The sequence below is a fragment of the Oryza brachyantha genome, chromosome 5 (genome assembly GCF_000231095.2).
Source record: "Oryza brachyantha chromosome 5, ObraRS2, whole genome shotgun sequence".
In the NCBI taxonomy this organism is placed as follows: Eukaryota; Viridiplantae; Streptophyta; class Magnoliopsida; order Poales; family Poaceae; genus Oryza; species Oryza brachyantha.
Genome location: NC_023167.2, coordinates 17,332,477 through 17,358,314, shown reverse-complemented (window position 1 = coordinate 17,358,314; position 25,838 = coordinate 17,332,477). Strand labels below are relative to the sequence as shown.

The 25,838-nt window shown below is 40.7% G+C and overlaps 3 protein-coding genes across 3 annotated transcripts; all 3 read right to left on the bottom strand.

Moving 5' to 3' along the window:
• Positions 1 to 2,612: 2,612 nt before the first annotated feature.
• Positions 2,613 to 9,219, bottom strand: LOC102705258 (putative leucine-rich repeat receptor-like protein kinase At2g19210). The gene is made up of 13 exons (XM_006655440.2): positions 9,093 to 9,219; positions 8,333 to 8,888; positions 7,752 to 8,248; positions 5,080 to 5,218; positions 4,917 to 4,988; positions 4,769 to 4,840; positions 4,591 to 4,671; positions 4,319 to 4,476; positions 3,944 to 4,212; positions 3,738 to 3,867; positions 3,493 to 3,558; positions 3,211 to 3,403; positions 2,613 to 3,111 (listed from the first exon to the last, which is right to left on the bottom strand). Exons 1-13 carry the CDS (start codon positions 9,217 to 9,219, stop codon positions 2,613 to 2,615), a joined length of 2,859 nt encoding a protein of 952 aa, XP_006655503.2.
• A 2,648-nt stretch (positions 9,220 to 11,867) lies between these two features.
• On the bottom strand, positions 11,868 to 18,789 carry LOC102713362 (putative leucine-rich repeat receptor-like serine/threonine-protein kinase At2g19230). The gene is made up of 13 exons (XM_006654611.3): positions 18,666 to 18,789; positions 17,790 to 18,576; positions 17,056 to 17,336; positions 16,088 to 16,226; positions 15,929 to 16,000; positions 15,780 to 15,851; positions 14,440 to 14,520; positions 14,208 to 14,362; positions 13,583 to 13,848; positions 13,323 to 13,449; positions 13,077 to 13,145; positions 12,607 to 12,799; positions 11,868 to 12,498 (listed from the first exon to the last, which is right to left on the bottom strand). The coding sequence occupies exons 1-13, from the start codon at positions 18,772 to 18,774 to the stop codon at positions 12,006 to 12,008; spliced, it is 2,844 nt and encodes a 947-aa protein (XP_006654674.1). The 5' UTR covers positions 18,775 to 18,789; the 3' UTR covers positions 11,868 to 12,005.
• A 1,671-nt stretch (positions 18,790 to 20,460) lies between these two features.
• On the bottom strand, positions 20,461 to 25,836 carry LOC102713083 (putative leucine-rich repeat receptor-like protein kinase At2g19210). The gene is made up of 13 exons (XM_040524265.1): positions 25,722 to 25,836; positions 25,038 to 25,590; positions 24,194 to 24,690; positions 23,260 to 23,398; positions 23,108 to 23,179; positions 22,947 to 23,018; positions 22,783 to 22,863; positions 22,511 to 22,668; positions 22,142 to 22,416; positions 21,716 to 21,842; positions 21,533 to 21,601; positions 21,245 to 21,437; positions 20,461 to 21,153 (listed from the first exon to the last, which is right to left on the bottom strand). The coding sequence occupies exons 1-13, from the start codon at positions 25,834 to 25,836 to the stop codon at positions 20,655 to 20,657; spliced, it is 2,850 nt and encodes a 949-aa protein (XP_040380199.1). The 3' UTR covers positions 20,461 to 20,654.
• Positions 25,837 to 25,838: the final 2 nt, after the last annotated feature.

Here is a 25,838-nt window from a genome sequence, read left to right as displayed (position 1 = left end):
ACAAGGTACGAGAAACATTCCCCCTGGCAGTTCCGGATTTGAGTAAAAGCGAAGAAATTTGAGATAAGCCATGGTCCCCGGGACAACATGGTACAGTTCCATCATAGGCAGGGCATCGCAGAGCCGTCTCGATTCTCATCTCCTGTGTGCTGGACTGCTGTGTGCCAGCCTCCTCGCCCTTGAAAAAGATAACAGGGAGTGCACAAATTTTGCTTGCTAGAGAGTCAATTTAACTGCTAATCATTATCCACAAGACTAAATTCATTCACAGAATCACACACAGATTACAACCGATTCAGTTGGCGGTTTCAGCTGAAATATCGGTCGGTTCGTGCGTAGTAATCCGATAGGACTCGTCGACGCGACGCGGCCTGGCTTTTGCGGCTAAGATCAAGCGAAGGACCACGGACCGAACGGACGCATGACTAGTCGAGAGCGCGCGCAAGAGCTATCCGATCCGGATCCGATCAGATCAGCCTCGCCGGGCCGGACAGCCAGCCCAGACCTGAAAACGAAACGCCGCGGGATTTGGGGGAAAAACAACGGGTGCCACTCCCACCCCCTTTGACTCCGCAGCCCACGCGCGGCTCGCCCCGCGGCACCACGTTGGCGCGCGACCGATGCGGGGAAGTCCAAGTCGGCAGCCACCCTTTCCACCGGATCTCTCGTGGTCTCGCTCGCTCGCCCTCCCACCCACGCGCGCTGCGACCACGGTTTCGGCACACCAGCTTCGCTCTCGCTTCCCCCCGCCCCGCGTCGCAGGCGCAACGTTGCGGGGGTGCCGTCGCTTTGCGTGCGGCACGGCCGATCCCGGTTGCGTTCAGGTGGCGAGTTCCCATTGTTCGGCCACCAAGTTGGGCTGCAACTTGCGTTACTTTTTTTTTCCTCCTCCCCCCGTTTCAGCTTCGCTTTCTTCTGTCACGACAAGGCCCTAGTGGTTGGTACTACTGCTGCTTTGCCTGGATGACATGCGGGGTTCTTGAGCGGCTCTGAAGCTTCTGAAAAGGTGGATTCAGAGCCGGGGCCGCTTTTATCTGTGGGTGCGATGTTGGGGAGTTCAATCCGCCACCTTATTGGCTGGTGGAAATATCTTAACGGGGGTGCATGCATCCAGGGGAAAGGAGACCGTGGTGGTGTGGTACCAATACCATCCGACAACGCTTTCGTGATGGCCAACGGTACCATTTGTTCAGCTCAGCTGGGATGCTGGACTCTTGCTGATGCTGACTACTACTCCAGTAGTTGAGACGTGAAAGACAGTGGCAACGCATGGCTTACAGTTCAGCTCTATTGAGCAAACATGGTTTACCAACCTGCCTGCACCTATGTACGTGCCATACGTTACTGTATACCACGGGTACAGGCTACTTGTATGCTATTTGACGTGTCGGGCCGTCCGATTGATGTGCAAGATCGATTCTCTCCTGTATGAGAATAACATGAATTTTCATGCTTCCTGGTATAGTAAGTTATATATATCTAGAACTAGTGGAAGTGCATGCATGATCGTTTAACAAACCATCGAGGAGATACATATTTATGAGAGTGGTGAAAAATAAAGTTATTTTGAAACGGAGAAGATGCATATTGATATAGTCCATGCTAGAATTACAATGATATCAATGAATTGATCATATTGAATAAATTAAATAAAAGAGATATTGAAGGGTCGATGTCCAATTACGGTATTTATGCATATATGGTGTACTTGTGTGTTGTTTGTATTAGGTAAGGCTAGTATATGATAATGCAAATGGATATGCAATGCGAGTAAGGGACACCAAGAATTTTGTACATTTACGAGCTTCTTAGCATGTAATAACCCTATTCATGTAGGTCCAGAGGCTAATGTTTTACACCATATCAATCTCATGAGTGCAAAGTATGGGGGTAGAAACCCTAATCAAGTCTACTATGATATTGGCATAGAACTCGCATATGGTGGTTAGTGTCTACCTGTCTTCGGGATCTTCCAATATCGACTCAATGAGATTGAACGTGTGACTTGTATTATCTCTCTTTTGGATTATCTTGACTTATGTTCCCTTCCCATCCTTCTTTTTGGGTTATTTTGGCTATGTTCCTCCTCTACCCTCTTCTTGGAGGCCTTGTATTTATATACTTAGGTGTTCTTCTTGTCCAAGTAAAACTAAGAAGGCAAGGTAGGATATAAATCTGACCATTCCTAGTCGGGCCTAAGTAGGAATATATCTTTCCATCTATGAGATTCCTTTCTTATTTTCTTTGGATTATATACCTATTCCAAGTTTCTGTTTCTATATAATGTGGTAGGTGGTATTCCCGTTGGGATATGTGCATGTCTGTGGGATATCACATATTTAATATACTACAAATATACTCTCTTCGTCGATGATAATAGAAGATACACTGTATATTTATGTTACAATCAAAAGCCTTTAATTGGATATTTTAAAGTGCTTGCTCTGAAAAATAACATCATGAGAGAGTTTGTAGCCCTAAAAAAACACTTGACGAACACAATTTTATTTAAAATAGGAAAAAGAAGTATTTCTCGCCACAGTATTATGGCATACGACCAATACCCATCAAACACAATGGACATCTTTGACGAATAAGAAAACAAAATAACTTCATCGTGCAACAGGACCAATGTCCATTGAAACCCTTGCAATGTCATGCCTGACCTCAAATGCATCATCACTCTGAATCACATTTGTGGATTGGTCAACATTGTACATATTATAACTTGAGTGGTGGTTCTCGCTGTTGGTGGTGTAAAAGTGGCTGGTCATGTTGCCATATTTGGAACATTTGTTCTCAAGCTCGATGCACTCCTGCAACAATGCCACTACATCAGTCATTGTGGGTCGTCGTGCTGACTCTTGCATGGTGCACTTGAGTGCGATGTCTATAGCCTTCCACACGCTGTTTATGTCATGGTCTCCATGCATGCGTGCATCTACCACATCCTCGATGTTGCCTCGTACCAAGTGCTGCTCCACCCATTGGATGATGCTAGTGTTATCTAGATCCTTTAGGAGGGCTGATTTCCCTGTGACCAACTCCAACAACACAATACCGAAGCTATAAACATCACTCTTGGTTGTAGGCTGCATTGTCATTAAGTACCTACATGTTCAGTCAACATAATGCATCTTATCACTTGCACTAGAAAAACACAATGCGACACATTTGGAAGATCAAAATAAGGCAGATGGAGTTACAAACTCTGGGTCAACATATCCAGGTGTGCCGACAAGTGTGTTCGTGGAAACATGAGTATCATTGTTTTGATTGAAAGCCTTGGACAAGCCAAAGTCAGCAATCTTGGCCTCCAACATTGCATTCAATAGAATGTTGGTTGTCTTCACATCCCTATGGATGAGAGGTGGGTTGCAGCCTTTATGTAGATACTCCAACCCTATACATCACGATATCAATTCAATCCTGTTTTAAACAAAATAAAATCTTCAAGATAAGCAATAGTAGCATTAGTTTAACATTACTTGCCTTGTGCAGATTCTAGTGCGATCAGGAGCCGCTGTCTCCAGGGTAAGAATCTCCTGTTGCTATTTTCTATTGTAGGTAAAGTGAAAGAAGTTTATTTTTGATCAACCAAAAGCATTTCACATGATCCTAAAGAACAAATAAAAGTAAAAATACTAACAACTCATAATTCTCCTTTGCTATATCTTTTTTATGCAAATTTGAAACTATTGTAGCATACCATGCATGTAGAACCTAAATATTTTAGGTACCTGCAATGTGTTCATGTAGTGTTCCTTCTGGCATGTACTCATAAACAAGTGCCATGTTATCCCCATCCTTGCTGTATCCAATCATGGAGACAAGATTCTTATGATGAATCCGGGTTAAAATCTGTGCCTGAGCGATTAGTTGCAACTTTCAAATTTCACTCTAGAAAAATCCCCAACTATAGTCAAAAGAGAACTATAGATACCTCTGCAAGAAACTCCTTATCTCCTTGCTGGGAGTTCTTAAACATCAACTTGACTGCCACTCGAGTGTGATCCTCCAAGAACCCATCATAGACACACCCAAACCCTCCCCTTCCTAGCTCTTGTTGGAAGTTGTTCGTCATCATCTCTAGTTCCTGGTATGTGAACCGACGGTTCTCAAGCCGTGGTAATGAACTATGCATCTGGTCACCATTTTTCGGCGCATTGGCCTTCTTCTCATTTTGTGGCCCTATGGAATTGCTTACTGGTCCTTCATATGCAAAGGATGCATGAAATGGGTGATTAGTTTTGTTCATGAATGTGCGTAGCTAGCTATCGATAAACCACACAACAGATGTATTTGTGCAAAGCCTCACCTGGTCTTCTTGTTCTTAGACAAAAGAATATTACTGCTATTGATACTATCACCACAACCAGAACTATGGGAACGACTATGTAGATCACTAGCTTGTTCTTCCTTTCGGCAAGCTGGCATGAATTGCCATTGGTGCATAGATTTGGATTATTTCCGTATCTACCAAAAAAAATGAAGAGTTTTTAAGTGCATCTTATTACTGAGATTTAAATGTCACCAGCAATATGCTTTTGTCATAATCGGTGTGCTTTTGAGCTGGCGGTTTGTGCTGACCTTAGATCTAGGGAGCCATCTTGAATTCTTTTGAGAAGTCCATATGGGATTGATCCACTGAGCTGGTTTCCTGTCAAATCTCTAAACGAAATCATATAGTATAAGTATGCGACAACAAGGGGACATGTAGAAACTGGAATTAATAGGGCAAATCTTGACAAAATGGTGTTTTACTTACAAGACTGTCAATGAAGGTAATTGTGAAAGGGCATCTGGAATTGAGCCTGTCAAATTGTTGTTTGACAAATTCCTGCAAAATACCCAGTTTTTGTAATCATATTGATGACAAAATACCACCCCAAATAACTTAAGAACTTAGAGCGTACAAGTATTGGACTGCCTTGAGACTCGTGAAGGAAGATGATATATCACCAGTAAGACCACTTGAGGACATATTTCTGCAGAGCGAGTATACGTATATCAGTCTCATTGCACGTACAGATTTTGTTGTGAAGATTAGTCGGTACATATCTGAACTGAACTACTTACAGGCTTGTGATTCTTGGACGGCTGGAACTGGAATAGCTGCAGGTCAACCTATCCCAAGCAAGTGTATTAGGAACGCACGGATCACCCACCCAGTTCTTTTTCATCTCATATTTTGCCTTGATCTCCATCATGGCAGAAGCTGTTAAATGGGGCCAACATTTTTTTAAGTAATAAGCTTGAACTATTGAACCATCGTCCCGTCCTTTACTCTTATATGTTATACACCATCCTGAAATAAAGCTGTTGTATCTATCTTTTTTCAACATATAGCGTAGTTGACTTTTGTAATTTATTTTGCCATTCATCTTTTCTAGAGATATTTATGCAAATAGATCACAGCCATACAAGACACACCAAAAATACTTTCCATAGTATCCCTAGCGATATTATTTTCACTGTGCTTAACTAAGTAATTTGTCTCTATTATATACTAAAAGCCCATTAAGTGTTATGGAGTGTAACACTCTAATAAATTTTAAAAAAATTATAAATTCTAAAATAAACAAAACATCTAACCATCAATTTTCATTTAAATCACTGGACCTAATCAATTTTCATTTAAATCATTGGACCTAATAATAATAGACATTATCGATGTTACAGATGACACCATCTCTTAAGTCTTACCTACATGTATAGATGGCCAAACGGCTGCCCGGCCTGCCATGGGTCTGGCAGGATCAGGCTCAGGCCTAAGATTAGTCGGGTTGGCATGGCTCGACCTACACGCTAAGTTGGGTGGGGTCATACTTGTCCACTTGCTGCATAAATGGTCTAGGCACGACCGAATAAGACTCAACCCGTGCCAGACTGTCCCAAAGGCATGGACTCCCAATGTGCTCCTCCTTAGAAAAAGTCTATTTTATCTCCCATATCTCTTTTGGCATGTCTCTTATATGTTAGAATAAATCTATTTTACATTTCTCAACTCTTTGAGCCATACCTTATATATCTATACTAAGTATATTTTAACGCTCTCGTCTATTTTTTTCTTCCTGATATTTGGATCGTGCCATGCCGAGACATCAGCCTAGGCACGGTCCACCGGTATAGGCACGGCAACAGTCAGACCGCGCCATGCCGAAATCTCGTGCCGTACACCGGGTTATCAGGCTCAAGCCTTTGGCCAACTATACTACGCGCATGCACTTCCTCCTCCCCCTACCCCTCACCCTTGCACGGGCTGCTATGCCCTCTCCACGCTTCTTTTGTTTTTGCTAAGTTAGTTGAGATTGCTTACATTTTTTTACCATATTCAAATAACCATAAACATTAAATTATATGTGTGAATATTAACAAATTGAATACTTGTTTCTCCACAATAACAGTTCAAGATCCATATAGGTAATATTTTAACTTATATAAAAGAATATGCTGATTATCATTGGATGTTCAACCTTTGCACGTCATCGGAACAAAATATTATTATCATACTTTACTTACAGTGACACAGTGGAACTACATATTAAAAACGAACAAATTAACTTCCCATATTTATATTTTACCCCGTCAAAAAAATTAACCAAAGATCCATATGTAGCATAAACTTAATTACATTATTGCTTTAAAAACTCATTAATATATAGGGTCAGACCTACTAAGGTAACACCGGAATAACATAAGCTAATCCTATATATCCACCAATTGTTGAGTCACAATTGCCAAACCAAAGCCTAATGCATTACATTAATTAACTAGCTCAGATCAAATGATATATCTGCCACCAGACAGGAAATTAAGACAAAGGATAATTATAAGCCATCTACAAGTAATGGAAATGGCATCAAGCGATGAGGAAACAACACCAAAGGTATATATGAGTAATGAGCTTTACTTCAATTATGAGAAATGACAGATATTCAAAATGTTGAAACACCAAATTTGTCAAACTAAAGTATATCTATTAAATATTCATGTGGTTTATACTTCTATTCTAATCATGCTATTTATATCAATAGAGTTGTAATTTTTATTTCAAAATAAATTTATTTTTCCCCTAGCAATGATTGGTGTTTTCTTAAATTTGAGAAGAAAGACTTGAAATTGTCGCAATCATGAAAACAAAAGAGAAAAGAGATTTGCTCTGGTCCACAAAAAGTACATCGATGTACCGGTATCTCACGGTTCTAAATTGTTTCCCACCATTTGATCTAGTTGAGCAGGATGAGTATTTTTGTCATAGGTTCGCACTTTTAAGTAAATTAATTGTATAACTCATTCTTCTGAGGGTATTTTCAACAAAACCAATCAAAAAATGTTCAAATCAATCCCAAATAGAGAAATAACACAAAGTTTGAAATCAAACAATATTAAATATTCATACCTTTGATAATGAAATATATGAACAATTAAATAAGAGGTCCTTGCATATGTGCGGGCCTCCGCTCTAGCTGAGTAAATATGTCGTTTAAAGTTTTTTAAAAAAATCAATGAAGTCACATATTAAAAAGAGTAAATACTATAAAATCTCATGTTTGGGGGCAAAGGTATCACAACGCCCTATGTTATGGGGTATTTACTCATTAAAAAGAAAATTGAAGGTAGTATTTCTTGAATTTTCCAGTCAGAGCAAAATGAGCAAAGTACCTGGATGTTCTGTATTAATTGTCTCAGTTGGTGAGCAGAGGTAATAAAAAAGAGGGATATTTTGAACATTTCATTACTACACATACCGTCATGGGAGTCCGTGCCAACACTGGTTGTGGGGATGATGGAGAACACCTCGACGGCGTTGATGATCGGTGGCAACGTCGAGTTAGCGGTGGCGTTGATGGAGATGTTGTACATGAGATACCGTAGGAAGGGTTTCCTGTTGAAGATGGCGTCTGTGTAGAGGTATGTCGGTTTGTAGCTCTCATTGTACACTGGCCTGCCGTTGAGGTTGATGCGGAATTCTCGCACAGCGTTGCTGGGGAGGAGCTGCAACTCCGCAAAGTGAAAATTGGCAATGTACCCCGGCACCGGGTCCTTGGGCTGCGTGTAGGCCTCCCAGCTGAACTGGAGGTTAGCGGAGGCATTGCGCGGTGTAATCGCTGTCCGCATGACCGATGACGGCGCCTCAAATATGTCGTTTTCTATGTGTTGCACTGTCAGTGTCGTTGATATAACAGCCCAGTCAGTGGGGTTGATCCAAGGCAACCATACTCTGTCGTGTGGATCCTCGGGGTACCTAATCATACTCATATATCAATATAGATCTAGATTCACTGGCATTATCCATAAGGATTTAGCATCCTCTATAGTCTATACTGACCTGATGATTTCGGTATTACTAGTGGGGCCAAAGTTCCAGCGGCCGAACAGGGACAGGCCCTGCGTCTCGGTGACCTGCGGGTAGAGCGTGCTCTTGAGAGGCCTCAGGTCCAGTCCGGAGATGAACGGCGTCCCGGCGCCGGTGTTCACTAGGCAGACCTGCACGAAGTCGTCCGGCACGACGACGATGGCCTCCTCAAGCGCCGCGCCGTCAGGCCGCGTGATGTTCACCGTCGTCAAGAAGTCGACGCCGATGTAGAGGTCGAACACGGGCAGCTTGTTGAGGCCGTCGTAGTTGCCGTACATGAAGACGGCGCGGATGAGGTACTTGAGCCCCGGCACGAGCGACCGGAGCGTGTAGCAGCTGCGCGCGCCGTCGGGGAAGCTGCGCAGGTTGTGGTACCGTTTGGAGATGGAGGGCGTCATGTACTCGACCGAGATGTTGTGGTTCGTGCCGGCGCCGTCGGTGAAGCCGTCGTCCGGGACATAGGACAGGGTGGTCATGTCGTCCACGTAGCCTGTCTTCGCCTCAATCCCACAGTCTATGCTGATGAAACCTGCATTGCATGCAAACTCTGAACTCTGAATATATGCACAATGCATTGCTACCATGTAGTGCTAAATAATGCTCATCGTTTAATTACTATCTTGGCTATCCAAAGTTCTAAACTGTGTGCACAGTGTGAGCGTGCAGATCGAAAGGGTGGATGAAATGGATCATATGTAGAGCTTTACTCCCATCGTTCCTTTTGTACATGTACCTTTGAGGTCTGGTTGCGCACGAGCTTGAAGAACGCCGCCGGTGGCCACGGCGATGCAGAGGATGCGCAGCCACAACCGCGCCGCCATTGCTCTCGCCGTTGATCGCTCCAATGAGCTGGAGGTCATATGAGCATATTTAACTCTTGGTGCCCCAATAAATAGCCATGTAGGCAGCCTTTAACTAAACATGGAACAGAGGTAAATAAATTGAGTCATTGTCCCTGGAATAATGATCCTATACGAGTGGTGCCCATTTCACTGATGAGCGAGCCACGCTCTGGCTCTCATTGAGTCATTGGCCACCCCTTCAATGCCAATGACTCTGTCAATACTCAATACTTAATAGTGCCAAACGAGAGGAATGGTCAGAGTTGACAATAATGAGAGCTGAGTTAATCGTCAGCGAGTTGACAACAATGACAGCTCGTTAGCTGCTAGCCACTTTGCTGTTCATGCTATAATTGAATGTATATTCTCCTCGTTTCTTCCCCATTTTTGAGACAAATCACATTTTTTTACACAGGAAGGTGTCCCTGTTATTAGTGGGTTGTATGCTTCACAAAGTACTGCTGCTCCACTAACTCTTGCTTATTGTGGGGGGAAATTAAGGCTGTGTAATGAAATAAGCGTATTGACATTGCATGGTTGACATTTTTGTATGAACCTAGCGAAAACAATGATTGAACGCCCTATTTAATCGACTCTTACTCTGAATATCTTGTTAGAGTTAAAACAATTTAAAATGAAAAGATTAAACCATCTATAGCGAAGAAAACGTAAACGGTAAATAGATAGATAAGAAACAATAGGGAGAAAATTCAGGAGATTTGAAAAGACGGGGGAAGATATAAGAAACACAGCAACAGGTACTCATTTGCTGCTGCAAGCTGTCGTGACAAGTATCTAATAACTGACACAAACACCTCTATAAATATTTAAATTTTATTTTATACACCTCTGATATCTTTTCTTGTTCATTGAAATCCCGCAGGTAATTGTTCATATAACCCAATTGTAGGCATGACACATCGAAGTTTTTCTTTTTTCTTTTTGAAAAATTAAAAATGATGCATCGAAGTGGTTTAGGTTGTGCTAGATTGGTATATTATGATACAAATTGTCTAAGGAACCTTGAGAGATGGCACGAAAATACGATGGAGTTGACCTATAGGTGGTACGTAGTATATATTAGACAGCTTGTCCAATTATTTCTCCAACTTTCAATTTAGCACAATAACAATCTGATCTTTTTACAATTTACTTTCTCGAGCTAATGTATAATGTCGTCGTTAAAGAGCACATATAAATCACTACACAAATAACCCGTAGCAACCGATAAAGTGTATTTATGGTCGTGCAACCAGACCAATTCCCCTACAAATATTGCCGGCCGGCGGCGTATAGCGAAAAGTTGTACCGGCTGTAGCTCCGGTGAGGTGCTCCGTTGTAGAGGCTGTCGGTAGAGAGATACACCGGCTTGTATGGCTGCTTCGTCCAAACATTGCCAGTCAGGAGCTCAGGCTCCGAGACATACTTCTTCCTTTCGTCCCAAAACAAACCAATATTTTACTTTTTACCTATAACGTTAGACTCTTCGTCTTATTTAAAAAATTTTATAATTAACATTTTTATTTTATTAGATGATAAATCATGAATAGTTACGTGTGACTATTTTTTTTAATTTTTTAAAAATTTTCAAATAAGACGTATGGTCAAACGCTGAACAATATTTAGTAATTTCAACTTTGTGTTTGATATCTATTTGTCTCACGACAAGTATTTAATAGCTGGCATATAAACACGCCTATATTATTTAAAATTTTATTTTATCCATCTCTGACATATTTTCTTGTTTACTGATCGAGTCTCATCATAAAGTCACAGATACATATGCCACATGTTTCATAGTTAGGTAAATTTATCATTCTCTGAGAATGTTCTTTACTGTGCTTGAGAATGTAATATGAGATAACCGATTTTCTATTATAAAACTTAGGAGCATTTTTACGTACCATTTTTGGAATGGTATCTTACGGTATCATTATTTTTTATGTAGGTTTTTAATCATTCTTGAAAAGTATCTTAAGATACCAAAAATTTTAGTATAAAATTCTGATACCTCAAGATACTAAATTTTTATATAAAAAATACGGTACCTTAAGTTATTTTTTCAAGGATGTTAAGAAAGCCCAAGAATTTGTTAACTCCAAGTTTTATATACCTCGAGTTACCAAAATTGCAAAAAAAAAATTGATGCCTTGAGATGTTTTATTTAAGACCTGTAAAATTTTCCAAAACCTTCGTATACTATTTTAAGAACTTAAAATTTATCAAAACTTTATCCTTGAAAATGGTATAAGTAACTGAAGGTACCAAAATTCTAGACTAAAAATTTAGTAGCTCAAAGTATTTTAATAAAAGAGATTTGCGAAAAAAGGTATCTCGAAATACCAGTACCTCATGGTACTAAATCGTTTCCCACCATTAGATCTAGCTGAGCAGTATGAGCATTGTTAAATCCAATGACCAGAAATGATTTGGTACCGTGAGGTACCGGTACCTCGAGATACTTTTTGTTGGACTGGAACAAATCTCTTAATAAAAACCATAAAATTTGGTTATGAATTAACCCAAGTTTTGGCATGATGCATCAAGGTAGGTTGCACTAGATCGTCATAGTATGATACAAATTGTTTGAGAAACCACACGGAAATATAAAAGAATTGACTGATAAGCGGTACTATGAGCAACTTGTCCATTAGTTTTTCCTGAAATTTTCAACTTAACACAATAATACTTTGAAATTGTATACATTTTGTACGTACTTCCTTATTCCAAAGAATAACATTATAAGAGAACACATAAATCACTACATGAAATAATAATTAGAAATATATATGGGCATAGTGGATTCATCGCAGTGTGGGTAGACCAATATCCCTTTTAGGCATTTTCCTAAGATTATGCTCCATCTCAAAAGTAGTGCTTCCCTGGCTCAACTCAGTGGCATATGTACTATAACTTGAGTTCCGGTCTATGCTGCTTCCTGTCACATAAGTGTCACTTAAATCTTCTCTAAATCTATTTTCCTCAAGTTCTAGGCACTCTTTGAGTTGTGACACCACATTGGTCATCGTGGGCCGTTGTTTGGCATCTTGTGCAGTACACTTGAGTGCCACATCCACGACTTTCCAGACTCCATTGATGTCATAGTGATCACCTTGCATACGTGTGTCCACCACATCCTCAATGTTGCCTCGCGATAGGCGTTGTTGCGTCCATTGGATAATACTAACAGGTTCTGGGCACTTTAAAATGTGTGGTTGTCCAGTGACCACTTCTAACAGCACTACGCCAAAGCTATATATATCTATTTTCTCTGTAACTAGGTAAGTTGTGACATACCTATACAAGAAGAAACATATCGTTATATTAATACGATCTGTAACATATACCCAATAAAATCAATAGAACTAAAAAGACATGGTAAGTTGTATAGGAAGGCTCGCGTACTCTGGAGCAAGGTAGCCGCGTGTGCCAACCACCCTGATTGTGGATACATGTGTGTCGTTGTCGCATTTAAAAGCCTTTGTCAAGCCAAAATCAGCAACCTTGGCCTCAAAATTTGCATTCAACAGGATGTTCGACGACTTCACATCCCTATGTACGAATCGTGGGCTGCATGCCTTGTGTAGGTACTCTAGTCCTGTGTGGATTATGTACATAGCAAGAAAACATATTTGATCTTGTCATTTGACAATATTTGTCCAACCTATATAGAGAAGGTTCTCTGAAATGGGGAGCAGCTCAGATTAAAGGTCACCGGTAATAGAATCCAGAGCTTTTTTATCATCTTTAAAAAAATATCATATGTATCATATTTTTTAGTATAAAAATTTAGTATCTTAAGATACCAAAATTTTATACTAAAATGTTTTGTACATCAAGATACTTCTCAAGGATCCAAGCCAGAGAATGTGTACCTTGTGCAGAGTCCAACACAATACGGAGCCTCTGCTTCCATGTCAACGATCTAGTGTTGCTACCTTTGCCTGTGGGTCAGAAGATTGTCATTATTCTTCTAAAAAAGGAGATCATCAGTATTGGAATTTCGGAATAAACATTTCAAATGTTCATGAAAAATGGTTATATTCTTCACTAGTGCTTATCTTGGAGAGTTCATCACTTCTCCGGATACTTAATTAGTGTAAATGACATAGCTAGCAAACCTCTAAGCTTATCTTCGAGAGTTCCTTCTGACATGTGCTCATACACAAGTGCCAAATAATCCCCTTCTTTGCAGTAACCGATTAATGCGACAAGATTCTTGTGATGAATCTTCGTTAAAGTCTGAGCCTGAGCAGAGAAAATTGACACTTTTCAGTTTTGGAACCAAGTTTTTTTTTTTTTTGCCGAGCCGTTTTGGAAACAAGTTTTAATCATTTGTTTGAGAACAATTTTATCATCATTGATCTTAATCAAGAATTACCTCTGACAGGAACTCAGTGTATCCTTGGTCGGAAGACTCACCCCGTACCTTGACTGCCACATGAGTACCATCCTTCAGGAAGCCATCGTAGACGGGGCCAAACCCTCCTCTTCCAAGAACTCGCTGGAAGTTGTTCGTTATGACTGCCAAGTCCTTGTATGTGAACTGACGGTTGTGCAGTTGCTGCAAGCTCGTATGTTCACTGCCATTCTGACTGTGTGACGGCAAGCCACTCCCCAAGATATGTGGCTTCACACTGCCCTTTGCTGAATAGGCAAAAATAAACCAGTATTATAACTTTTGCTTGCATTAGGAGAACCTTTTGGTGTCGAATAATCAAATAGAAAGTGTGAGCATTTTGAGAACAAGACATTAAGGTTGAAAACACGCAACCCTACCACTACACTAGCAAGTGCATCTATTTGCTTAGATTTACATGTAGAGATTTTATCATCTATAAGAACTTACCGAGATATATCATATTTTTTATATAAAAATTGTTACTTTTAAATATTTAGTGTAAAATTTTAGTACCTCTATATAATTTTTTGAAAGACAACAAAATTTCTCAAGATAATATAGGTAGGAAGGCTGATTGTTGATGTTTCTTAATGCCAAAGTTTACCTTCGTTCTTCTTGATGAGGAAAAGAAGTAGTACTGCTACTGCTCCTATCACCACTACTGGAACAGCTACATAGACGGCAATCATAGAGTTGCTCTTCTTTTGTGGAAGCTGGCATGAACTGCTGTTGCTGCAAAGATTTGGATTGTTGCCATACCTATCAAAAAGAAGAAATTGTAAACAATTTTGATCAAGTGTAGAAGAAATATTGGAAGCACCTTAGGGATTTTTAACCATAGGGTCAGGCCGCCATCTTGACTTCTTTTCAGAAGAGCGGATGGGATTGATCCATTAAGCTGGTTTCCTGTCAAATCTCTGAAAAACATAACGTTAAGATCAGCATTTGATTTTGATAGCACATGCTTACTGTAATATTTTTAAGGTAAAGGAAAGATGATGGAAAATCTATTATATATATAAATAACAGAAAAAGGAGCCATCACGTTCGCTCTCATGGGCTAGAAAATCCCACATTAATCGAGAGAAAATAAGAAAAAAAGAACGAGTTTTTTTTTTGGAAGGATTGGATCAGACACTGAGAAAAAAAAGAAGGAATTTTTTTTCTGGAAGGATTGGATCGGACACTGAGGAAAGAACGTGATCTTTAGAAGAAAAAACAATGTGATTTTTTTATAGAAAACAAACGTGAATTGTTTTCTGGAAGGATGAAATTTTTTTGATCGATTCCGATCCCTACGAGTATATTGTGCAAGATTAAACTAAAAAAGTTTTCTCATATGCCTAAAAATATTTAATTTATTTAATAAGTGAACGCTATGTTATTTGAAACAGGTTATGAACAATCAGAAATAATTAATATATTTGAAAGATATGTGTGGAGAAAATCCCATGTTCACTCTCACGGACTAGAAAATCTCATATTAGTCGAGAGAAAATAAGAAAAAAAAGAAGGAGTTTTTTTTTTGGAAGGAATGGTTCAGACACTGAGAAAAAAACATGATCTTTAGGAGAAAAAACAATGTGATTTTTTTATAGAAAACGAACGTGGATTGTTTTTTTGGAAGGATGGAATTTTTTTTATCGACTCCGATCCCTACGAGGATATTGTGCAAGATTAAACTTAAAAAGTTTCTCATATGCCTAAAAATATTTAATTTATTTTATAAGTGAACACTATGTTATTTGAACAGGTTACGAACAATCAGAAATAATTAATATATATGAAAGATATGTGAGGAGGAGGTGGGGGGAAGAAGAGATATTATGCCATAAATTTTATACAATTTTGATCTATTGTAGTATTATTCTTAGATCTGTTATATTATTAATATAATATAAAAGAAGTCACGGTTTTAATTTACGTGGAGCATCAAATATAAAAGTTTGATCAAAGCTAGGTCTGAGTTTAAAACTATATTGCCACTTTAATATTTATATTTTATAATATAATATAAAACTATAGTTAATATTATATAAGAAATTTCATAATGAAGTTACCCGCGCAGACTGTGCGGGCCATGATGCTAGTTTAAATTCTAAAACAAAGAACACTCCAAAAAAATGTCATACTAATTATTAGGAAGATTAATGTCAACATGGTTCAGAATGCTTACAGAACTGTGAGAAATTGTAGTTGTGAAAGGACAATAGGAATCGATCCTGTCAAGTTATTGTTTGACAAGTCCCTGAAATAAAACTGGCATTTGTAAAGTGCATAGTTTAGTGCTAAAATCTTCGTGAAAATGGATTAAGATGCACTTACAAATACTTGATTTCTTTTAGATTAGCGAAGTAAGACGATATATCGCCACTTAAACCAGAGTAAGACATATTTCTGTAGAAATGAACAATGGATTAGACAGCTTTGTTTTGAAAATCATATGTTCTTTGTGTGTGTGCGAGAAACTCAATTCAAACTTACAAGCTTGTGATTCTTGGAGGTGTAGAAATGCCATAGCTACAGCTTATCCCATTCCAAGCAAGATTTTTTGGAGCACATGGATCACCTGCCCAACCCTTCTTCACCTGATACCTGGCCTTGATTGAAGTGATGGCTGAAACTGCATTGGTTTTTCAGCAACACAACATAAAGAAGTGTAATTATCAAGTCATGTACGTAGAATAATAGGGTCCACCCAGTGATCAAATGTTTAAAAATTTTAATTTCATCAATCAACTCCGGTCACTACTGTTGAATGATAATTTGAAGATCAATTTAATAGTCCTTGAGCAGGTACTGAGAGGTACCTAAAATTTTGGTACCTTATGATACCTTCTCAAGGACCGTAAAATTGCTCTAATTTAAAGGCGTGCACCCAAGTTAAAAAGACTACACACGTCCTCCCCCATGTATTGCGCACGTGTTTGATAGAAAAACAAAAAAAATCAAACGTTTGATCAATAGCAAAAGCGGAAAAAAAATATATATTAAGAGTAATTTTACCATCCTTGAGGAGGTATCAGGAGATACTACTGTTTTTTATATAAAATTTAGGAGATTTTTTACCATCCTTAAAAAAGTATCTCAAGGTACCACATATTTTTTATTGTAAAAAATGTGGTACCTTGAGATACTTTGTACCTTAAGGTAACAAAAATTTATACTAAAATTCTTGATATCTTGAGGTACTTTTTAAGAATGATAAAAAGCTCAAAATTTATTACCTTCTAGTATCTAAGTTACAAAAAGATACCAAATTTTACATAGAAAATAGTGGTACCTTTAAGAAGGATAGAAAAAATGCTCATATATTAAGCGAAACGACTTATACTTATGTGTTTTTAGATCTATAAGTAAAGACTAAAAAAATCTCAAAATAAACTTTAAAATTTAATCTACATAATTATAAGAAAAGATAGAGGTTATCAACGGATTTGGTAATAATTTACCATCCTGAGCGTCTGTGCCAACGTTGCCTGTGGAGACGACGGAGAAAACCTCGACGGCGTTGAGGATCGGCGGCAGCGTCGAGTTTCCGGCGGCGTATAGCGAAAAGTTGTACCGGCTGTAGCTCCGGTGAGGTGCTGCGTTGTAGAGGCTGTCGGTAGAGAGGTACACCGGCTTGTATGGCTGCTTCGTCCAAATAATGCCGTTGACGCTGATGTTGAACTGGCGAACGGCATTGCCGGTCAGGAGCTCAAGCTCCGAGACATAGAAGGTAAAAAACATCCTACAAATTAGCCGACACCGTTAGACATAAAACACGATAACAATAGTAATCATTAGGTTTAGAGCAATTTTACAGTTTTTGAGAAGGTACCAAATTTTGCACTAAAATTTTGGTACCTTTTGGTATCTATGTTCCAGAAGATACCAAATTTTGCACTAAAATTTTGATACCTCCTAGTACTTATAACTGTAAAAGGTTTATAGGGCTGGTTTTGTATGAAGTCAAATTCCCCACAAGTAAACTATTTAAAATTTTGGAACAAAATTTGGAGTCTGCCAATTGGCCCGTGCCAAAAAAAAACCGAATCAGTTGGAGTTTAGCAAAAAAAAAGTTCAAATTCAGTGAAAACACCTTGAAGTTTAAGAAATCAAGTCCAAAATTTTGGAAATTCGTTTCTTTCAATCCTGAAACTGTGAACCCTGCTCAGGATTTGGTTGGGAACAGAAATCGTACCCGGGATCGGGGTAGTCATGGTTGGGGTGGGTGTCCCACGAGACCTGGATGGGCTTGGAGGAGTTGCGCGTCGTGATGGCCGTCTGCATCACGACGGACGGCACGTCGAACAGCCCGGCGATCGTGTTCTGGACCTTCTCCGTCGTGGAGATGTCCGACCACTCCGCCGGCGGGTTGCTCCACGGCAGCCACACGCGGTCGTACGTGTCGTCCGGGTACCTGACCCCGCCCGCCGTCGCGTTCCCGCCCACGCCGAAGTTTCTCCGGTCGACGAGGACCAGCCCCTGCGTCGCGTTGGCCTGCTGGTAGAGCGAGTTCGCCAGAGGCCTCAGGTCCAGGCCGGAGATGAACGGCGTCCCGGCGCCGGTGTTCGCCAGGCAGACCTGCACCGAGTCGTCGGGGACGACGGCGATGACTTCGGCGATCCCCAGCCAGTCGGCGGAGGGCACGGTCACCGTCTGCCAGAAGTTGACGCCGAGGTAGAGGTCGAACGCCGGGGGCTTGCTGAGGCCGTCGTAGTTGCCGTACATGAACCTGGCACGGACGAGGTACTTGGACCCCGGCACGACGGACGGGAGGGTGTAGCAGTTGCGCGCGCCGTCGGGGAAGCTCCGCACGGTGTACAGGCTCCTGTCCGTCGTCGTCGACGCCGTGGCGTAATCCGCCGAGACGTTGTGAATGGTGCCGGCGCCGTCGGTGAAGGCCTCGTCGGAGGTGAACTTCAGCTTGGTGACGTCGTCGACGTAGCGGCTCTTCTCCGGCAAGCCGCAGTCTATGTTGATGAAGCCTGCGTGTACGTACGACCGATGCATGAGCAGCATGCGTATACACGCAAAATTAACCGAGTTAGCGATAGAGGTTTAAAGCTAAGCTCACCGGTCGTGTCCGGCGCGCCTCCCTGGCCGCGAACGACGCCGGCGGCGGCGGCGGCGAGGCCAATCAGCAGAAGCAGCCACCACCGAGCAGCCATTGTTGATCGCTCCATTCCGCTACGTGCGCTCTGCGCACATGCATGCCACCAACCAGTTGCAATCAGGCTTGACATTGACAAAGTGTATGTATTAAGCATCAAAGATTGACTCTGCTAACAAATTCGCTAATCGCATCCTGTGGACAGCCTGCACATCACAGAACGGTCAAAGTCGCGAAGAAGAACAAGTTAAATAGACAAATGAGCGCTAATTAGTGGGGCTCTGGCAATTGATTAGCCTGGTATAACCATGGCAATCCCGCTGTTCAGTTCGATTTTGGAGTGGTGGACCACGACCACATACATTTTCCACTGTGCAAATTGCAGTAATAAACCTATATATATAGCCAGAAGCAAGAAATCACATGGATGATCATGTAGTTGACTTTGCTGGGAGTCAGTCAACGGCTTGGCTGGCCATCGGGCTTCCGCTGCTCTAGTTTGTCACTTCAGCCTTTAATTTTTAAAGGCAACTGTGTAATTGACATTTTGAATGTAAAATTACTTGGACTAGCTAGTGCCTTCTGCTGTAAATGTACAATTTCAAGGACCGTAAAATTCCTCCAACTAGTATTCTTTTGGTACTCTGGCAACATATATACATGACCGGAGGAAGTATATCTAAGAAGAAAGTTCTTGTCTATCATTGAGCACTCACCCTTTTATAATAATGGAGGAAAATGTCAGCATTTTCATTCAAGCACATGCATGACGGATATGCAATGTGTGCGATATTGACCCTCACCCATCTCTTAATTTGCACTGTATGCTAGCCTATTAAGCTACCATAAATTTTGATATCTAGATTACCAATTTTACAGTTCTTAAGAAGATATCACGAGGTATTAAAATTTTAGTGTAAAATTTTGGTTCCTCATGGTACCTACTCAAAGATTATAAAATTACTCATCTAGATTTGTTTCCAACAACGAAGCAAATTAGCATTTTTTAAAAAAATAGAAAAATTGGATTCCGGTTGCTATATTCCAAGTCGTACAGACATTATGAATAAAGAGTATATCGGGGAGTGGATTTTAAACCCTTAAGGAGATGTCGCTTCGTTTATTGCATGTTATCTAAATAGTCATTAAAAAATTTGAAAAAAATTGTGAAGATAGATTAATATAAGTTATATTACTACACAAACATACAAGTTTAAATATGACTTCTACAATCCATAAAAAAATAACAAATATGAATGTGAGTATATGTATATTATTCAGAGTTCAATTTGTTATTTTTGTTATGGATTGTACAAGTCATATTTGAACTTGCATATTTGTGTAGTGATATATATTATATTAATCTATCTTCACAATTATTTTTTAAATTTTTTATGACTATTTGGATAGCATGCAATAAACGAGGGGACATCACCTCGAGGGTTTAGATCGAATACTTTCCGAGTGTATCGATGTTTCTCTTCTGAGCAATTTTACAGTCCTTGAGTAGGTACCAAGAGGTACCAAAATTTTAGTATTTTGATACCTCCCGGTACCTTCTCAAGAACCGTAAAATTACTCATCTTCTAGAAGAGCAATTTTATCATCCTCGAGAAGGCATCAGGAGGTACTACTGTTTTCTATGTAAAATTTGATACCTCTTGGTAACTTAGATACTAGAAGGTACCAAATTTTATATAGAAAACAGTGGTACTTCATGGTACATCTTTAAGGATAAGAAAAATGCTCCTTCTAGAAGAATAGCTTAGGTTTATTGAGCTACTCAAATCATAGACAGGTACATTGGTTCCAAGTTCCAAACAGAAAAGGTTTATTGAGGATCTTGAGTGTATGAAATTTGTACATTTACACTTACTTTAAAACAACATCATCTAAAAGTTCCATGAGATAATCTTCGAGGAAAATGGCATTTAGCTGAATTGACAAACAAAATTATCGTGCAGCAGGACCAGTGGCCGTTGGTGGTATCCTTTCAAAATTATACTCCATGTCAATTGTACCACTGTTCTGACTCACATCAGTGGATTGATCAGTAGCATACATGCTGTAACTTGAGTTTGGATTGCTGTTATTGCCAGTATAGGAGTTGTTTGCATCACTCATGGCACGTCGCCCGTCCTCAAGCTGAAGGCACTCTTGCAGCTGGGCCACCACATCGGTCATAGTGGGCCTTTGTGCCGAAACCTGCGCGGTGCATTTGAGTGCAATGTCCGCGACCTTCCACACACCATTTACATCGTGGTCACCATGCATGTGTCCGTCCACTACACCTTCAATGTTACCGCGTGCTAGACGTTGTCGTGCCCAATGGATGATGCTAATGGGCTCCGGATCATGCATGATAGCTGACCTCCCCGTGACTAGTTCCAGTAGGACAACACCAAAACTGTAGACATCGCTTTTGATCGTTGGTTGCATTGTTGCGTGGTACCTAAATTTCAATTAGTTTGTTTAGTTTTACACATTATTTCTGCAAAAAAACACTAAATATAGCATTGAGAAAGATAAATGGTTTAACATACTCAGGATCCATATATCCATGAGTGCCAACAATCCTGCTCGTGGATACATGGGTGTCATTATCAGGACTGAATGCCTTAGACAAGCCAAAATCGGCAATCTTGGCCTCCAGCTTTGCATTCAATAAGATGTTGCTTGCCTTTACATCCCTGTGAATAAGAGGCGGGTTGCATCCTTTGTGTAGGTATTCCAGCCCTGACCATTAACCAAACAACTCAGTAGATCATTAAGTTTCTAGAGAAAATGTAAAGTAAAAGCCTAAAGAATATAGTGAAGTTCTAATTACTTGCCTTGAGCAGATTCCAACGCAATTCGGAGCCTCTCACTCCAGGTTAAGTATTTCCCATTGTTTCTTTTACCTGGAAAAAGGTAGAGAACAGTATTTGGAGATCCTATAAAATAATCCAACTAATGAAGTATTACAATTAACCCTGGAAGTTGATCATGAACTAGCATAAGTACGTTGTACGCACCTGCAATATGTTCATGAAGTGTTCCTTCTGACATATACTCATAGACAAGTGCCCTGTATTTTTCATCCTTGCAGTAACCAATCATAGAAACAAGGTTCTTGTGGTGAATGCGAGTTAAAATCTGAGCCTAAACAAGTGAAACTTGATTAATTAATCATGCCCATGGAGATTTTTCTTCGTTGAAATTTCTATATAATATAGCAGAAATTTGCTTCAGTCCAATAAAAAATATCTTAAGGTACTGGTACCTCGCAGTACCAAATTATTTCTTATCGTTAGAGGATCTAACCATGCACATCATACTCAGCTAGATGCAATGGTGGAAAACGATTTGATACCTTAAGGTACCGGTACCTCGAGGTACTTTTTGTTGGACTGGAGCAAATCTCAATATAGCAAGATCAACTGCAGCTAAAGAAATCCTACCTCTGCAAGGAATTCCGCATCGCCTTGTTTGCAAGATTGAGACCTTAACAATTTGACTGCCACTTGAGTGCCATCCTCCAAGAAGCCATCAAAGACATCGGCAAACCCTCCTTTGCCAAGCACTCTCTGAAAGTTGTTCGTTATCTTCTTCAGTTCGTTATAAGTAAATCGACGGTTCTCAAGCTGCATGGATGAACTATGCCCATGGCTAACATTTGTCGTCACATAGCTCGTTGTTGTCTCGTTTTGTGGCTTTACAGAATTGTTCATTGATCCTTTGTATGCAAAGAATGGAACTACTGGCATCAGTAATGTTCAAGGATAGAGAAATAGAGTGGATAACTGCTATGTTGTTGTAACAAGCCTGACCTTGCTTTTTTCGTCTCAGAAGGCAAAGTAGTATTGTGACCGATGCTATCACCACAACAAGAACTACAGGAACAGCTATGTAGATGGCAAGCTTGCTCTTCTTATTGGGTGGCTGGCATGAATTGCCGTTGGTGCAAAGGTTTGGATTATTTCCGTATCTGTTAAAGGAAAGCGGTTGTTTAGTCAAATTTGTTTAAAATTGGCCCAAAGTTTTGGCATTCATTGGAGATGATTAATTAATTGCAACCAAAAGAATAGGTGCACTTAATTACTTTAAATTTAAGGTGCCATCTTGAACTCTTTGGAGGAGTCCAGCAGGAATCGATCCACTGAATTGATTTCCTGTCAAATCTCTGAACATGACATGTAGTGTGAGTTACTCAAATCGGTGGTAGGTAGTAATCAGGTAGAATTTTACACAAGTGGCCAAACTTACAATACTGTTAATGAAGCTAACTGTGAAAGTGCATCTGGAATTGAACCGGACAAATTGTTGTTCGACAGATCCCTGCAAGATGTGAAGCAAAACTTTCCAAATTTTAATGCATAATTCCAAAAGATAGGTTAATAAATTAACATGGTAGATTCAGAACGTACAAGTATTGAAGAGCGTTGAGATTGGCAAAAGAGGACGATATCTCACCACTCAAACCACTGGAGGAAAGATTTCTGCAAAGAGAACATGGTCAGACTGAATTGCCGGGTTTTAATCCATTCTCTAAAATAATATGGACGGAGTTTGTACTTACATGTTTGTGATTCTTGCAGGTTTGGAACTGTCATAGCTGCAGGTCAAGTTATCCCACGCGAGCGTCTTCGGAACGCACGGATCACCCTTCCAGTTCTTCTTCACCAGATACTTTTCCTTGATCGCCATCATGGCAGAAACTGTTAAGTGCACCCGTATATGATTTCGATCAGAGTTTTTTTCCCATCCTTGAGAAGGTAACATGAGGTACCACTCTTTTATTTAGTACTCCCTCCATATTTTTTTTATATGACGCCGTTAACTTTTATGTCCACGTTTGACCATTCGTCTTATTCAAAAAAATTATATAATTATTAATTATTTTGTTATAATATGATTTATTATTATATAAACTTTAATTATGCATTATAATTTTGCATATTTGGATATAAATTTTGAATAAGACGAATAGTCAAACGTGATTCTAAAAGTCAATGGTGTCATACATAAAAATATGGAGAGAGTACCTTCTAGTACCTAAGGTAATAAAATGTACTGAATTTTACATAGAAAATAGTGGTACCTCTTCGTACCTCCTCAAGGATGGTAAAATTGTTACATTTACACGCAAAAACCATCATCCCATTTATGTGTAATCATGTTCTCAACATATTTGCAAATGAAAAATAATTTATAAATAAAATTTTTATATATGTTCTCTTAACAATCTAAAAGTCAAAAACAATTTTACGGTCTTTGAGTAGGTACTGAGAAGTACTAAAATTTTAATGTAGAATTTGGTATCTCCTAGTACCTACAATACCAAGAGTTACCGAATTTTCTTGTACTTTCTCAATGACTATAAAATTGTTCAAAAGTCAAAGCTAAAAACTTCCTATGAAAAATACTAAAATCAACTTCAAATTTAAGATTAAAAAATTAAAAATTTTATTGTAAATATAAACAGAAGAATACGCTACCGTCTATGAACATACCGTCCTGGCCGTATGTGCCGATGGTGGCGGTTGAGAAGACGGAGTACACCTCGATCGCGTTGATCATCGGTGGCAGCGTCGAGTTGGCGGTGGCATTGATGGAGATGTTGTACTGGGTGTACCGCAGGAAGGGGTCGCTGTTGAAGATGGCGTCGGCGTAGAGGTAGGGAGGCGTGTAAGCCTTGCTGAACACCATGTTGCCGTTCAGGTTGATGTAGAACTCCCGCACGGCGCTGCTGCTGCGGAGCTGCAGCTCGGAGAAGTGCATGATGGCGAGGTACCCCGGCGACGGGTCCTTGGGCTGCACGTAGGGTACCCAGGCGAACTCGATGTTGCCTGAGCCGTTGAGCGGCGTGATCGCCGTCTGCATCACCGCCGTCGGCGCGTCGAATACGTCCTCGTCGATGTGTCGCACCGGCCTCGTCGTTGATACCTCGGTCCATAATGAGGGCGAGACCCATGGCTGCCACACTCTGTCGTGTGGATCATCGGGGTACCTAGCCATTGATCGATTGTACATGTAATTTGGTAAATTAACTGCCCCTCGTCACGTACAACGCAGGATATAGATTTGAGTTCCTTTTCTTCTGTACTTATGAGGTACCAAATCGTTTTTTATTATTGAATCTATCTAATTAGGATGTGCACTGTTGGATCTAACGATCAAAAACGATTTGGTACCGTGAGGTACCGGTACCTCGAGGTACAAAAGGAAGAATGGGAGTAAAACTCGATTTGAGAATTACTGCAATCAACTCAGATGAATATCGTTAATTCTTTACTGATTTTTTCAATATATATTGATGTGCAATCATTTTACGCGTTCACTGTAAAAAATACTGACCTGATGAACGTAGTATCAGAAGTCGGGCCGAAGTTCCACCGGCCGAACAAGGACAGGCCCCGGGTCTCGTTCGCCTGCGGGTAGAGCTTCTTCTCCAGAGGCCTGAGGTCCAGCGTGGAGATGAACGGCGTCCCGGTGCCGGTGTTCACCAGGCAGACCTGCACGAAGTCGTCCGGGACGACGACGATGGCCTCCAGGAGCGTCGAGCCGGCGGGGTCGGAGATGTTCACCATCATCCAGAAGTTGACGCCGATGTAGACGTCGAAGATGGGCGGCTTGCCGAGGCCGTCGTAGTTGCCGTACATGAAGGTGGCGCGGACGAGGTACTTGAGCCCGGCCACGAGCGACCGGAGCGTGTAGCAGTTGCGCGTGCCGTCGGGGAAGCTGCGCAGGCTGTGGTAGCGCTTGCCGAGCCCCGGCGTGATGTACTCCGCCGAGATGTTGTGGTACGCGCCGCCGTCGGTGAAGCCGTCGTCGGCGACGAAGTATAGAGTGCTCTTGTCGTCCGCGAAGCCCGTCTTCCCCGGGAGGCCACAGTCTATGCTAATGAAACCTGCAGCGAAGCATAGTGACAGTACAGTACTAGCATATTACATGCATATATATCGATTGATTTCATTGTGAGGCACACTAGCTAATTGCAGATCAGAACTCGAAAGATCGGACATGGTGGGATGTATGTACCGTTGCTATCAGGCTGGGCATGCGCTTGGAGCAGACCGGCGGTGGCGGCGGCGGCGAAGCAGAGAAGAAGCAGCCACGACCGTGTCGCCATTGTTCCCGGCGTTAAACGCTCCATCG

Bases quoted from the DNA above. Each gene is read 5' to 3' on its own strand.
- LOC102705258 (XM_006655440.2), bottom strand. From the start codon at position 9,219: ATGACCTCCAGCTCATTGGAGCGATCAACGGCGAGAGCAATGGCGGCG. The intron at 4,989-5,079 runs GTAAGTAGTTCA...CTCGCTCTGCAG, and splicing joins CGTCCAAGAATCACAAGCCT to AAATATGTCCTCAAGTGGTC. The intron at 4,213-4,318 runs GTGAGGCTTTGC...TTGCATATGAAG, and splicing joins TCTAAGAACAAGAAGACCAG to GACCAGTAAGCAATTCCATA.
- LOC102713362 (XM_006654611.3), bottom strand. From the start codon at position 18,774: ATGGAGCGATCAACAATGGCTGCTCGGTGGTGGCTGCTTCTGCTGATT. The intron at 16,001-16,087 runs GTAAGTTTGAAT...TCATTTCTACAG, and splicing joins CCTCCAAGAATCACAAGCTT to AAATATGTCTTACTCTGGTT. The intron at 12,499-12,606 runs GTACGCGAGCCT...CTTCTTGTATAG, and splicing joins CGCGGCTACCTTGCTCCAGA to GTATGTCACAACTTACCTAG.
- LOC102713083 (XM_040524265.1), bottom strand. From the start codon at position 25,836: ATGGAGCGTTTAACGCCGGGAACAATGGCGACACGGTCGTGGCTGCTT. The intron at 25,591-25,721 runs GTACATACATCC...GCTTCGCTGCAG, and splicing joins TGCCCAGCCTGATAGCAACG to GTTTCATTAGCATAGACTGT. The intron at 24,691-25,037 runs GTCAGTATTTTT...ATCAATGGCTAG, and splicing joins TCTGATACTACGTTCATCAG to GTACCCCGATGATCCACACG.